Consider the following 15,989-nt stretch of genomic DNA (forward strand, 5'->3'; position numbering starts at 1 on the left):
GAGATGCCAAATAATTCATTGTGTATCTAACAGTGAAATCAAAGCAAAACAATTCTGAGAAATAGGACTGAAACCACAAGTGGCATGTATTGACATTTTCCTATTGCAGTAATTGCACTTGCAAATTAGTCCTGTGTTTGTTCACTCTTTGGAAGAATATCTGAAAGTAAGTGATTTTTGTAGTTAGCTTGCAAAGTTGTACTGACATAGCGGAATTTATTGCTCGAGAAAAGCAGCATGTGAATTTATCCCCCATATTCTTCCGCCCACCAAGTTCTCCTAAGCAGTATCTTTTCTCTGTAAACAGTCAACTGAACTTGCCAGCTACAGCAGGCATTTTTTTTTCCACCTTCTTTGTGCTGTATTATTTTCTGGTCTGTCACATTCTTTCTCAGTTTTTGCTGTTCATCTTTTTATACAGCCTCTCTTGCATCACAGCCCTTAAGAATAAGAAAAATTAATTACTAAGCAACTGAATTGACTAGGATTGTGTAGTCCAGACATATGGCTCTGTGCTTATCATGTTTTCTTTGGCTTCTAGCTGCGCAGATTTTTATGTTAAAAAAAAAAAATAAATCACCAGATCTATTAGTTTGGCTAACGAGTGGAGGAAAGAAAATGGATCTGGGAGGGGCATCTTCCCTGCTCTGGACATTGGGAGAATTTTTATGCTTCATAGAACAAAAAAATTGCTAGGGATTGCTTTCAGGAAAAGGGGAGAGGTGGGCATGAGCTGCTGCAAGGAATGGAGTGTGTTCATAGGAGTTCTCATGCATTATTCATCACAAGCTCTTTTCACTGGGATCAGCTGGAGGAAGTAGTTAGTCTAGTTTGAGCTACACTAGTATTATATTTAGGGGGCTTAAACAAGCCCAGGCAAGTACAGCACCAACTCTTCATCTGCAGGCAAATGTAGGGCAGTCAGGCAGCTCTGCTTACACAGCTCCGTCTCTTTAGTCTGAATAACAGGAGTCATGCAACCAGAGGAAGCTACACTGAGGATACACACATGCATTCATGCTGGAAAATGAAGCTTCAGGTAGGAGAATGCCTTGTCAGCATAGTATCTTGGCAGTATCTTACAGTTCATTGTAGGGATGCTGTTAAGCCCTGCAAAACAAATATGTACGTCAGGGCAGCCTGTCAAGAGAGACTGCTGTAGAGGCTCCTCGTTAGAGTGCTACGTGAACGATCCCTTTCAGTGTGATACTTGGTTCAGTTTTAATTGTGAAGCTGCCTTTTTTGGTGTTTAAGCACCTTTCTTTCATTCACGCTAACATTCTTCTGAAGGTGCTGAGGATTGAAAAGCAGACATATAACTCGCTGGTGTTTGGACATTTTTTGGGTGCTTTTTATTGAAGCTGGTGTTTTAATTGTATTGGTATTAGCACTTTCATTTGGGGGGAGGTAACCGTAAGAGAGTCTGTTAAAACACAGCTGGATGTGGTAAGCCTTAAGCTCCAATTGTGTCCTTTCAGAGTGTCTGCACTTGAATGGCTGCAGTATTTACTACTTCCCCCCCCCCCCCCCCCCCGAATAAAGATGCTTGTAAATTGAGGCTTCTGTTCACAAAAGCTTGTCTGTATTTTCTAATGTTGTCATTCTAAAAGAAATCTATATTACTTCTATGTACAAGGTTTGTATATTTAGATCATCAGGGCTCGAGCAACATTATTAGTTCGGTTTTAGACAAAGAAGGGGATTTTGCAAAACCTTACGGAACAATAACAAAGGGGCTTTGTTCTGTTCTGTGAGCATTATTTGCTGTGTAATGTGTGTTTCTGCATGTGTGAGAGAAGGAGGTATACAAACACATAATCTCATTTGGCAAGAATATTCAAATGTTATTTGCTTTGTGTGTCTAAGCATGTATGCTGCCTCTGGCTGCTAACTGCACCGTGCTTGTGAGCATCCCGCCTGCCTGCCTTTCCTGGTTGGGGGGTTTGCTTTGGTTTGGGGAGGATTTAACTTACTTATTTATTTAGATGGGCTGCTAAAAAACCCAAACTTGAAAGTGCAAAAAATCAAAGACTCCCTGCTAGACAACTGGGATGAAACATTGCTTTTCTGTGGAGGCAAGTTGTTTTCTTTTCAAAACGATAGCTTGAAGTCCAGTCAGGGTTTAATAAATAAGCATTACTGGTGGGAGCAGAAATTGTCAGCTTTATGTAAAATCCTCCAGGAGAAGATTAATGATCATGTGCTTTTGGGGAAGCTTAAATGTATGCTGCCTGCCAGTATGTTGTCTTCCAAGATGACTTGATCATCTAAATAGAATTTGCATGTACACAAGAATACGATATTTAGTGACATTTCGTTCTTCCTTTAGTTAACAGCTGGGAATGACTCCGTCGCACACACTATCAGCCTGGAGCTTTGGGCAGGGGGGAAATCAGTACTAATTTAGGAGTCCTAAATAACTTGAAATGCTAACTTAAAAACTGAAGCTCCTTTTGACTTCACATGTTAAAAGTTCTTGAAATTTGTATGCTGTACATACAGTGAGAGTTGGTCTGCTGCTTAAAGTTTGCAGATGCTTCAATATTTGTCATGAGATAGAGAGGTGACAGATCTAACACTCTTCTACAACAGATCGTATGACCTTTCAACGTGTAAGATCCTTGTTTCATGGAAGCTTGCTATCAGGATTTTATTAGACTTGTGAGGTCCCATGCATTCAGTTACTTGATTGAAATCAGTGGAATTAAGAGATGGATTTGGGATTATGTGATTTAAACTTTTAAGATTTCTTTTTTTTTTTTCGTTTAGCATTAAAGTGTATTTTACTGCTTTAGTACTCTTACACCTGGAGTCCAGAACTGTGTTGTCTAGTCATGAGGGTATAGGAAAGGAAGAGTTATTTCCGCACTTGCATGTTTAATATACTGAGTGGATGTGTTGATAGTTTAAAATGAAGTTTTCTAAAAGCATCTCTGTGGTGTTCTCTTTCAACTACCCACATTCAGATCTTGTCTGTACTCAGCTGCCCTGCCACTCACCCAGGCAGATTTTATTTATTTATTTATTTATTAATCAAATAAAATTTGATACTATCACTGTAGCACAAAACAGCAATTACAACCTTATTGGCACAGAGAGGACTCAAGCATGTTCTCCTGCAGCTTAAACCACTTTGGGCCCAGATAAGAGTGTTTGATGTGCCATCTGAAAGTTTTATGCCTGTGCTTCAGAAATTCCTCAAAATTCTCATGCAGCTGAAGCATGAAGGACCCAGATGGACTATGACACTGTAGATCATAAAATCTCACTCTTGGGGACAGAAGTTTTATTCTGCTGCTTACAATTTTTTAAAATTCAGACATTATTATTTAATAGTAAAAATATTATTAAATAAGGAACTTTCACATGTCTGGGAAATGTTCTGGATCAAAATATCAACAAATGTTGCCAAATATTCACTCTGTCACCAAAGAGTGAGGAAAATAATTTAGACAGAGCAGAGCACTTCAGGCATTACGTGCAGGTCCAGGAAGGTGAGAGTTTGCCTTGAACAAAAAAAAAAACAGCCTATGAATAAGGGAAAAAAGGGCACAGGTCCAATTTTGTGGTTATTTTTGTGTGGGTCACTGAAGAGGTGGAATCAAACCAGAACAGGAAAGATGATACTCTGTGTTCAAACGGTGGCAGGGACCAGGACTGAGACTGACTTGATAAAACTCCTTCCCAGTTTTATCTCCTATCTCAGTGTCTCTTTGTAATGAAGTAGCAAGGTTCCCAATGGCAGAGTCAAAAATGCAATTAAAATATTCAGTATTTGGCAGCAGCAAGAAATGACACAAACTGAAATGAAGAGTATGCTTATGTTGGTATTAAAAAGGGAATGGAAGAGGAGTTATTAGCTAGTTCTGTGATAGAAAGGCAGTTTTGTATTGTAACAACATTTAAATGAAATGATTGTATCTGTGATGTCCTTGGGAAAAGTAGTAAAAAAGAGGGAAGGTTAACCATGGCGGCCTCTCTTTTTAGGACCTATTGAGCAGTGCAGAAACTTCAGGATTCTTTATTTCTTAGCTGACAAGGAATTTTAAAGGTAGGTCTGTGGTGAGAACAGACGTAAGTTTGTGGTTTTGTTTTTTTTTTTTTTTTAATAATTTAAGAATAAATTTAGATTGAAAAATCAGATAAGTAGTGTAAAATGAACCTATTTTCAGTCCATGGCCTTCTGCCACTAGGCTGTCTCCCAGAAACCTTAATGGTGGGCAGTGTTCCGGTGCCATGGTGGGGCTGTAATCAAATTGCTTGTCATGACAAACGGTGTAAAATTGAGTTGGAGTATATGTTACCGTTCATTCATGGTGTCAGTTTTGTACCCTGCCCTGTGCCATCCAGCCTTTTCTCAATGTCAGCCAGTTTCCCTATGGTTTTGCTGCTGTCTCTTCCCCCAGAGTGGGGTGGCCCTCTGCCTCCATCCTTTGCCGGCAGTGGGGAGGAATGGTGTCTGGCTTCCTCCCATGGATGCGGCTGGGAGGGAAACAGCAGTAGGGCTTCAGGAGGCAGGACCCTCTGCACTCCTTGAGGAAGTACAGCATGCCAGGCTGGAGATCTCTGTACCTTGATCTGGTGGAGGAGGGCAAAGGGCTGCCATCATCTCCTTGTGCTTCAACACTGTGATGGATTTGGCCACTTCATCATGGCCATGTCTTGGCCACTGGTGACAAGGCAGTAAAAGGAGGGACAGAGACTGTTTCCCCCCAGCAACACCTCCCCAAACCTCTGCATGCCATTCTCCAAAAGGCACTGAACGCGCTGATACCTGAACAGAAACAACAAACGGTGTTGTCCATCCTTTCCTCCAGCCTGGGAATGACTGCAGAGCAGGCAGAAATACGGAGCTTCCAGTGGGGGTGTTGTGACCCTGTGTAAGATTTGGCAGAGACAGAGGGATGTCGGGCAGCCACGTGCATCTCCATGGGTTGACTGCAAGTCAAGTCAGGTCTTGCTGATACAGACGAGCCCAATCCAAAAGCTGTGTGAGCATGTTAGCGTGGGGATAATGCCAACCCGTATGCCACCTCTCTCTGAGCAAGTCTTGGGCACAGGGCTGAGCAACATGCTGTCTTGGCCATACAGCTCTGGTTTGGTCTGGTTTAGTTGTGTATTCATGTTAAAGTAACAGCAAATGACCAGGTTGGAGGTAAAGTAGTGTTCTGCTGTTTAGCAAGGTTTTGTGCACAATAAATGGTAGTGTGTCATTGCAGCTGTGCCTCGGAGCTCCCCAGTCATGTATTTGCCTCTTGGTGATGTTTAGAGAAGGACACTGAAGTGAGGTGACTAGACACATGCAACATCCCAGCCTAAAGCTAACAGAAAGACATTTCAACACACTTTGTAAATATTGACGTACAGATGCTCGTGACCTTTGCCAAGCTTAGATACAAAATCATGAATACAGATAGGCCAGTTAGACCTCTCAGAGTCAGACCACCTGTGTGTTGAACTCTGCGGAGAGCTTTAGCCAGTGTTGCTTTTCTGTGCTGCTGGAGGAGCTGGTGTGAAGCTGGTGAAGGCTAGCAGCTTGAAAGCACTGAGAAAATGGAGGTTAGGAAGGAACTGACAGCAGCTTCTGCAGTCTGGGATTTTGGAAATCAATTTTTCTTTTGTCATATTGCAGAGGGGAGCACAGTCCTTTTCCTAGGGTCATCCTAGTGTAACTCCATCGGACTGCATCCCTGCTCTACAGGTATTTGAGGTGTTGATGGCATCTTTTTTTTGTTTCCCCCCTGCTCCCTTCCTGTCATGCATTATTGTTTTTCTGATTTGTCTATTTTTTATTAAGGTCTAAATTCAATTTCTGAAAAGAATTGTCTCCTATACAGGAGTATGAAATAATGTTTTCTTGAACCCTTCAGCATTAGAGGCATGTCTTATGAGTGATGATTGTTCCAGAGAACTGACTCCAAGACCCGAACAGTCCCTTATGCTCACAGTAACAGGAATGCTAAAATTGTCAGCAAAGTCAAGATCATAGCTAGAATTGAGAACATAAGAACTGCTGTACCAGGTTAGACCAAAGTACTTTGTGGCAGTGTGCAACAGGGGATGCTTAGGGGCTAGTGTAAAATCAGGCATGTAATTATGTAATCTGTCTAAAAGTAGGCATATCATCAACCATATAATGATGCCTCCCCAGAAAGCTCTCCCAGTCTTCACTGATTTATAGCTCAGGGTCTCTTCTGTGTTTGTATTTAATATTCTCAATAGATTCCTGTTCCACTAATCTCTCCAGTAGGTTTTTCTGAACCAAAATAAAACTCTGAGCATCAAAAACTGTCTGAGGCAGAGTGCCGCTGTATGGATTGTGCAAGAAATAGTGTCTTTTTTATTCTGAAATGCTCATTTCATTGGATGTTCTGCGTGTGTTTTACTGGAGAGACAGGAGATGGTTTTGTAATTATTTTTTCTGTGGCTGCTGTGATTCTGTTATCTCTTTTCCATGTTGAAGAGCCCCAGTCTTATTTAGTCATTTTTTGCATGGAAACCACTCATACATTCAGTCACCCCATTACTCTTTCTGTATCGTTTTTGTATGTCTTGCTAACGCTTGTTTGATTTTTGCGGGGTGAGAACTGCACACAGTATTTAAAATGGCTTTTCTAGGTTTGTAGAAGATCGTGGTTTCCTGGTTTCTTTTCTGTCCTTGATGATTACAAACACTTGGGAGTTTTTATTCTGCTGTCAAGCACTGAGCTGATGTTTCTGTAGAATTACTTTTATAACCTGAAGATTGTATTCCTAAGTACCCTGGATCCCATCCTTGAATATGTAAAATTCAGACTGTCACTTGACATTTATCCAGGCTGCATGTCATCTGTTTTACTATCTGGTGCAGTTAGGTGGTTCTGCACCTTGCCTTGGCTGATGGAGGAGGCTGTGCAGGAAGTAAGCTTTGCCACCTCGCTAGTAACCTGGCTTTTCAGGCAGTTTTGTATTAACTCTCCTGGTGACACTCCACTGGTGGTGACTTCCTTCTGTTGTGAAAACTTCCTATTTAAAAAAACAAACAAAACCCAAACAAACCTGTCCAAACCTTTAGTTAGATATGTACTATGTGTTAGCCTTTCCTTCTGTCTGTGGTAGCTTAGAAAACACAGAGCTAGTCAGCCTATACTACCTGGTGTACAGAAAGAATTTGACAAAATCCTATCCCCAAATATCTTGGAGTCGATGCATTTATTAATGCTTTCAGGGGAAGAAGGGAAAAAATGCCAAACTATTTAATTTTTTAAATACCTTTCCTTTACAAAAGCTGCAATATATAAGATTTATTCACGAATCTACTAGTGAATGGTTCACTAAACTTGTCCGGTTTAGCCTTCTTGCTGTGTAGTTTCCTGAATATTTCCTGGCATCATTGCTAGAAACTGTGGTTGCACTACTCACCTTCCAGACCCCTGTTACTAAAGCAGTTTTAAGCAAGAGGTGCTGCTCCATGGTGACCAACTGAACTGTATTCCATAAGCCCTTAGCTGTGGGACCAGGCTAATTTTAGAATGTAATAGAATTTAGGAATCCAGACCCAGATACTATTGATTTTAGAAATAACTTCTTAACCAGACATCCGTTTGCAGATAGATATAACAATCAAGTAATCACTTAAAGCTAAAGTGATATGTCTGGGAATTATTCTAAACTTAGTTCACTTGTCTTCAAAAAAGAGAACAGAAAATCTCCCAGCTTATTTACCCATTATGACTGTGCTAAGTTTTTGATAACTTCCTTTGGGGAAAATCTTAAGTTTTTTCTTTTGGATTTTTTTGTTTGTTTGTTTTCCTAGACTACTAGCCTTTCTTAGACCTGGTTCAAAGATGAGTTTAAGTAATAAGAGTGTTGAAGTTTTCTTGTTTATTCTCTCATGCTGAAGATGGAAGATTTCACAGGAAAATGAGCATAGCCGGTGTGGCAGTTCTCAAAAAAGACTTATTTATATTTAGTACATTTTTTAGAAAATTCCTTTTGAAATTTATTTCCTCCTTGGAATGTCTTTAGTAAATGTTCTGATCTGTAGTCACGAAATGTTTGGTGTCTGATTTGGAATATAAATTCAATCAATTAGTAATACTGGTTTGTTGTTTAGGTTCTTTTGTTCATTTTTCTATGGGGATGCAGATAGAAGTACAGTTTTGGTCTGTCAAAAGGCTGTGAAAATAATATGGCCTGGGCTTTGTATATAAAAATCAAAAGAGAAAATTCAACTTCTAATTGAAAGTGGTTTCTCAACTTTGTTGCCCCAAAAACTTCAGCCTGACAAACCATCTTAGCAGCAGGGTAACAGTCTTCAAGTACATCAGAGCGAGAGGTTAATAGCATTTTTTTCTCCCGCTGGTTAGAAGAGTCATGTTTGGCCATTACAATCTCTTTCCAATAAAACGAGGAGTCAGGAATGCCGGCTTCAGAGAGATTCTGACTGAGCTCAAAACCTGTCTTCTGTGCATGAGTGCCTTTCCTTCTCAGACTGAGTTTGGTTACCTCGGGGTGTCAATGTCGAGCTGCCTGACAGTGTGCTGCTTTTGAAAGGTTAAACCTTGGCATCAGTCATGGCGAGATAATTCTCACTGCTGTTGATTTGTCTAGAAATACTTCTTACTCTGTATGCTTTAAACTTTTACAGATACTCCTTTGGACTTCTGGCAGCCGTGCTTAGCTCTTAGCGTGGTCCTTGCCTGCTCCACTTCCAATTTCTGGTGACTAATTTAGAGTTTCTGTGGGGTTTATACACAGCTTCGCCTAAAGGCAGTTTTGACAATGGGTACTTTTGCTCTTCAAGCATTATTTTTTGGTGTCATTGTGTAACAGTGGCACTGAAGACTCCTTATGTTATGTCCTGTTTTACTAGGTAGTAGGTATCGTAGATCTGTAGAAAAAGGACATCTTTGGTCTCTCAAAACTTTCCGCCTAAGAAAGTGAGCTCACGTGGCAAGAAAAAGGTTTGTTTGCTCCATTTTACCCCTGAAGAACTGAAGTATAAATTGAAGTGGCTTGCCCGAGGAGTGTGTAAAAACAACAATGAAACCATGAACACACACCTCCCTGACTCCAAAATCAGTGATTTGAGCACTTCCCTCACTAGAACTGGTGTTGGACTGTTCCCTTCTGAGGGGAAATTCTCTTTCAGCAGAGGTACCTGGAAACACAGGGAAGGGGCTTGTCTCCAGGTTTGCCCTTAGCTCTTGTTTAAGCTTCCTGTTAAATAATCATATGTGATTACTGTCATCCTCAAAGCTCTGATGTGTTGATTTCTGAGTGGTGGCTGTGGATTTTTATCTGCACTGCTAAAGGCAGCGTGGCCCTAACTAGCACTGGTGATTCTGATCAGCACAATTTGCCATCTCTTAGTGAAAATTACTCAACTGTACTGCTGTCTGGCTACATTTTTCTTCCTTCAAGAGATAAATGTGCCCCCATGGCTTTCAGTAAGGATGTCTGGTAGTAAACTGTTTAGAAGTTGATGCCAGTTGCTAAAACTTTTGCAATGAGTGGTTTGACAGAGAATTGTCTCTGTGTCCTATGCAGCATGGCCACCAGTTTATAGCTACCAAGCCATACCTTCTGTATTTGTTAACAATGCTTCACATGCCACATAGACTTCTTCATTCTGAGTCATGTCAAAGGACCACAAAGGTTTTGGAAGAGCAGGAGTCCTGTCAGCTACGATAGAAATGAGTCAGCCTCAATGGGGAAACCTTACCGCTGCATTGACAATGTGAGAAGGACAAAATGACAGTTCAGTCAGAGCAATACAGCAGAGCTAAACTTCGCAAGATCTGTTACACTGAGTTGCTGAGGAAAACAAGACACCCCCCACCCCACCTCAAAAAAAAAAAAAGACAGCAAAAAGAGAAACCTTTTCTATCCAGATCTTTAATGATCTGTAAAGAACAGAGAGAATTTCAGATTATGCTGTTCTTCCCACCTCTTCTCCTTTTTGATGCCTTTTTGTAGCTTGTTCTTCCCTTTCATGTCTCTTCTTGATGCATTTTTGACACTGGAATTTAATTTTTGTTAAGCATCACTTCTTCTGGGTATGTAGTTTTCATTTACAGATTCTTTTCACTTGTTGCTAAAGCTACGCATTTCTTTCTTACGGTTGCATTTGCTAAAAATACTTTTCTAATGTATCTTGGAATCCATACATTTCTTCGTTAGCAACATCTCTTTCTCATCTGTCTGCTATACATGGATGAAAGACAAAGACAATGATTAGGGCCGTTCCTGGCACTACTTTATTACTTTGACTTCAAGCTCACCAAATAACTAGGGCTGCTACATGTATTTGCTTGGCGGCTGTCACAGGTGTGTGGGAACCTTCCATGGCTTAAGCAGAGATGATCAAGAACATCCAAGCAATCAGTGCCTTTAACAGTCACCTCAGAAATTAGGCTGTAATGAGTCAGATTGGCTGAAGAAAAGTAGGTCTCCGAAGACCTATGTTGTAAAGTTCATCTGCTTCTCCTAGGCGTAAAACTTGTGAGATTCGTGTCACCTTTTACTCTAGCTGAAGTGATTTAGCTTCTCACGAGAGCAGTTCCACAGTGGGTTTGAAGGAGGTAGCAGTTGTCTCTCCCAGTGTGGCTTCCAGGCTCTGTAAAGTCTGATTGAGAGCTGAATTAGTTAAATTAATGAAATTATTTAAAATAACCTTGCCCTGAACTTTGTCTCCTGCTTGGTAGTGAATAAATTTTCATTCATTTGGATTAAATAAAATAAATTAATGTGCTTTCTTTATGAGGCTAGCTAGCCATGAGGAAATCAGAAGGACCCAGCACAAGCCTTTCATCATATGGCTGGACAGAGCATACCCACAGATGCTGTTTCTTCCAAATTCTCTTATTTTGTGGTTATCTGCAAATACCAGAAGGGTACTATAAAGCTGTCCAGAAATGCCTAAAGACATGCGGTGTGCTTCAAAGAGCTCATTGTCTCAGGGAAGGTGAGGTAATATGGAAGAGTATTGTAAGAGGGTGATATTTCCATTTCTCTGGTTAAGCAGTTCAGGGCTGAAAGACTACACAGAATATTCCTGCCCCGCCACCCCTTGTCTCATCCCTTGTTTGTCCATTTTGCCTTGTGGCAAGGGATGGAATGACTTCAACCTATTGGCTAGGTGATAACCTCAGACAGCCTTGCCTCTGAACAGCAGCCTCTTTTTGGGGAAAAAAAACCCACCCTGAATTTCCATCCTAGTAAAAAAAAAAACCTAACCAAACAAAAAAACCCAATCGCCATCCCCACCCCCCAGGCAAAAGAGACAAGAACATACTGTTGGTTCTTCCTGAGATGGAACACTTTCAAAAGCAAAATCTAAACAGTGGTGCTGAAATAATGAGATGATTATGTTAAAAGAAATGGTAATTTTGTGATCTTTGGATTGAGCTATGGAAGCACCGTACCCATGCATCTGCCCTGCATGTAACTGAAAGAAAGGTTATGAAGAGAAAGGTTTCTTTTGTGTTTTGTTTTTTTTTAAATCTTACTCAGTTTTATTCTTTCTTAACTAATGCTTGAAACGTATTTTCTAAGATTTTCTTCTTGTCACTTGCAGTTACCAGGCAGTGTTGCTGACTAATTTTTGTCATCTGTATTTTGGTGTACTCAGCCTCTGTGATTGTGGATGTGTGCACATGTTTTCTGAATTTTAAGTTAATTTCATGATTTTGAAACTTGAGTCATGTTTTCTGTATGTATCAGAGGTTGATGAAACTGAATTTTAGTTGTTTAAAAAGTGGTGAGCAGTTTGGATTCTGAGTACTAGAGCCAGTAGTGCTTCAGTGGCAATTTGGCGACTTGACTTTTTTCTTTTTTCCCCGCCTTTTTTTTTTTTTAAAGTGGAAGTGAATCTGAAGCTCATCAGTGATAGAAATTGGCACTTCAAAAGAGAAGGCGACACTGAGGTAGCAAGAGAGTGATGGAAAGAGGAAGAAATGTCTTCAGAATGTTTTTCCAGGGCCTGGTTTCTGCACATTCTGATGGGCAGCGAGGCTGCTGTCAACATGGGTGTTTGTGTTTCTCTTGTTCAGGGATATTTTTTTTCCCCTTTCTTTCTAATTTAACATCAAGTTCCCAGATTAGCCTAGCGTAACAGGAAGCGATCTCAAAACCACCCAATTTAAGCTCCCTTATGTTGACCTTGATGCTCGGTTTGTCTCCATGTTGAGACATTTGTGGCTATTACACAGTTATTTCTTTCTCTTGATATTAAGTTGATAGTTTTCTTTGAACAGTTTTTGCCATTCCATGTGGTTTCTCTTAACAGCTAATTTTGTTGTTGTTTCTTGTCATCAGTTTCTCTCTTGCTGTCTAATGGAAAATTAGTGTTTTATGACTCATTGGGGTGCTTGTTGAATCTCGATTGACAGTCAGTGGTTAACATTAGGACTTTGAAATGTAGCAACGCTCTTCCCCAAGGAAGTATTTGTCTGTCTCAAAGGGGTCAGATTGGTTTGAAGAATCAGATGTAACACCTTAGGCTATTTGAGGCATCAGCTCTGCTTTCAAATCCAGGCTGGGCCACCATGGTTAGAGTAATAATCCCTGTGTTTTCTCTGTCTGCTTTATTCAGAAACTATGCTTCTGCTAATTTAAAATATTTTTTTTAATACTTCCTTCTCCCATAATTGTAGCCCACTCACTCTGGTCTTCATGGGAGCACTGACTCTGCGTTGTCCTCCCTAAAAATATCCCTTGTTTCAAGTCAAATTAGCCTCCTGACTTCTGTTGGCTTCTCACTTCCCTGCTTACAATCAAGGGTCAAAGGAGGAGTTGACTTAATGATTGTCTGTCCTGTAGTCTGTTGTAGTTATTACAGCTGGACATAGCTCTTAATTTAAGAAACGATGAGCCTAGCTGCTGTCAGTGTCCCTCAGATGGCTTTGTGTATGAGAAAGCTTGGGAGCTGCTGGTTTCAAAGGAACGATGGTTTTTTAACTGTCCCTGTTGTTTTCCATCAACCTTAAGGTAATGAGCGTTGGTGACAAGTTACTGTTACTATACACCATCATTGCCACATCAGCATTTCAGCTGAACGGCTTGCCCCCACTTGACCAGCTGTTTCAGGCTGCCTGTGTATTTCAGCTGGAAGCATTTTCACAATGAAAAGACTTTTCATCAATTTTTTCTTACGGCTGTAAGGGTAAGAGAACTAAAAACCTGAGCTGTGCTTTGAAGGCTTAGATGTACCACAATACCTATAGTCTAATGGCAGACATATTGTAGACAGGCAAAAGAAAACATAAAAAAGATCTCTCTGTCCATAAAGCTTATTTTGATTGGAAAACTAACGCTGGCTGTACAAGGCAGGAGTTTTGTGTGCGTATAAGTTGCTTTTGCACCGTGTTTTTTCATGGCATATGTGTGACATCTAAAAAAATTACAACCCTATCCAGGCTCTTCATTATGCATTGGGCATTTTCTGTTCTGCCAAAATACACCGTGTCAAATGTAAAGGGGAATTGAAAAGTGGTGCCGGGATTAAGCCAATTCCTAAGTGAGGTAGCCTTAACCTACACAGTGTGGTTTAAAAATAAGAGAACATCAGTCCTCCTAATAAACTGTAAGCACCGGTGTTACCGATAATGAGAATTCTAGCTCATTACAAGTTGAGTAAACCATTTCTAGAAAGCATGCTTTTCCTTCTCTGTGTCGCTCAGCTATACTGGCGCAAAGCCCTTTGATAGGTAGGACTGAGACCATCTTCAGGTTGTCTAGCATCCAGTGTCACTAGCTGTCCTGAGTGCAGAGGGGCAGGCGTAAAGCAGTGTATGTGAATTCAAGAAATAAACCAAAGGTAGCCTTTTTTAAAAAGAAATAGACAGAGCCAAATTCATATAATGCCATAGAAGGATCAAGCTAGGTAAATGCAGTGATAATCTGACCCAAAGGCAGATTTTTGTCTCTTCATTTTTTAAAAGACATCTTGATGTCTTTGAATCAAGAAACTGCACATTCTGCAAACTCACTGTAATATTATGGTAGATTACAACTGGAAGTGACTCAGTGGTGGGCACCTGAGGTTCTTCTGTCAAAGGATTTCTGAGATGCAGTGGCTGTAGAATGGATGTTAACAGTCTCATTCCTGCAGCCCGTTATCTTGAAAGTGAGCAAGGTGCAACAGGGGCAAGGACATTCCTTGGGTAGGACAGTTGGAAAGGGAATTCCTCATTCTCCTTTGCCATTAGATATTGTTCCCTAGCCCATGAAGAAGCATGTGAAGCAGGCCTTTCAGTCCACTTTTTCTTGATGCTTCAAGCCATTAATGGTTTCTGCAAATTTTCTCTCATCAGAAGACCTACATTTCTCATCCCAAATTCAACAAAGAAATCTTGCCATTAGAAAAATAAAACAAATAATTAGGGGGAGAGGAGGATTGTTTCTTTTGTTTTTCTCTTCCTCAGTTGTATTGCAGATTATATTGTTTATTACTTGCTCTGTCCTCCTTTCCCCTTTTTACTCCTCTGCTTTTTATTTAGAAGAGTTCCCACTTCTGCCATGCCATGCCATGTAGCAGCTGCTTTTGATTTGTGGAAGTACAAGTAGAAGCCTTCTCATGTGTCTGACTCCAGGGAAGATGTTAACATGCTTTTCACTGAAAGGGAAAGAAAGGTGAACACAGATACATTTGAAATGAAAAGAGAGCATCTGCAATATCAAGAAGCGTGAATTTAACGAGGAGGAAACAAGAGCTCCTGAGCAGCAGTGGGAAGAGAATTTAAGTATGCACATTGTAATGCCAGCATGTTTGCAAGTTGTCCTCTTCTTTACCATTTATAGATATGAACCAGTTTTACCTGTCAGCGCTTTTCAGAGGTGATCTCTGACTTTCTGTCCCATTCTTTTCAGCTGAGCTTTGGGAAGGTTTAATATCCAAGGCCATGAAGGTCTGACCACAGAAAGCACACCGCCTGGTTCCCCAGCCCTGGCTCAGTGGCCATCCTAACCTTTGCTTGTCCTCATTGATGCTGTCTGTGATACAAACAAAATTGACTACTCTGTCATTAAAATTCAGATGACACTTGCAGGACTTCTTTTTCGAGAGAGTTTCTTCGTCTTGATTTACTGTAGCCTGTGGTATTTAGTCCTGTCTAGTGCAGATCCTTTCCATTAAATGAAACCAAAATGTAGTTTGTAGGGTTCATCTATTTACATGTGTGTGTATTTTAATGCATTTAACATAAATATGCTTGTCAGCTTTTACTCAATACACCAGTATCCATCCCTCTGTATGTTGTCAGGCTGCTGTAGTCGCCGTTACATTTTCTTGTGTTGGATTATGAACCTTCTGAAGCAATTTGCAGCCTTTTGTCGTGTGTTACAGTGCTTAGCACCACACAGCCCTGCTCCTGAATTTTCTTCCTTCCTGAAAGCATTAGTTGAATTTGGCACTTCTCTCCAATTTCTAAATTACATCCAAATAGGATGTTCTAGTCATACTGGGCCCTCCAGCATTTGTAGCTCTTGTTAGTGAGTTTAACTCCCTATCTTTCAGGGAATAAAACCGCCGTTTCTGTATTTGTTAGAAAGACATATTGGACTGAAAGCCCAATCTAATGCTCTACTTCTGAGGAGGGTTAGCTAGCAGAAAACTAAAATCCTCCTGGATTTAAAAAAGATTGCAGTCCTTTTTCTCTAAAGCTTACAAGAGTTCTGCTTTATAAGATTAGATCTTATGAAGAGAGCTTTATTTCTATCCATTCTAGTTTCTTGATACGGAAGTCACCCTCCTTTTTATATAGCATCCCAACATCCTTTTCTTGCATAGAGTTAAAAAGTATTTCCAAATTGTTTTACAGTGGTGATAGGGCATGATACCGAGAAAGACAGTATGGATAATAATAGAAAGGCAGGAGAAGAGGGCTCATTTGTGTGGGAAGAGCAGCAGCTAGAAAGAGCCAAGAGTGATTAAAGGCAAGAGACAGAAAATGGAGGTGTGACGTGAGTTAAAAAGGTGGTGGGGACAGTGGAGGGGGCTGAAGATG

The 15,989-nt window shown here is 40.5% G+C and overlaps 1 protein-coding gene across 9 annotated transcripts in view; it reads left to right on the top strand.

The window, feature by feature from the left end:
• MARCHF8 (membrane associated ring-CH-type finger 8) overlaps positions 1-15,989 on the top strand; it is a 107,096-nt gene that overhangs the window by 46,192 nt on the left and 44,915 nt on the right. For 3 of the 9 annotated variants that reach the window (XM_040605383.1, XM_040605384.1, XM_040605385.1), the window contains one exon: positions 907-1,039. The exons of the other annotated variants lie outside the window; for them this stretch is intronic. In XM_040605383.1, the coding sequence (XP_040461317.1) occupies positions 1,010-1,039 (30 nt within the window). In that variant the 5' untranslated portion in view covers positions 907-1,009. The remainder of the gene's footprint in view (positions 1-906; positions 1,040-15,989) is intronic. 9 annotated transcript variants of the gene reach the window in all.

The sequence above is a fragment of the Falco naumanni genome, chromosome 9, assembly GCF_017639655.2.
Source record: "Falco naumanni isolate bFalNau1 chromosome 9, bFalNau1.pat, whole genome shotgun sequence".
In the NCBI taxonomy this organism is placed as follows: Eukaryota; Metazoa; Chordata; class Aves; order Falconiformes; family Falconidae; genus Falco; species Falco naumanni.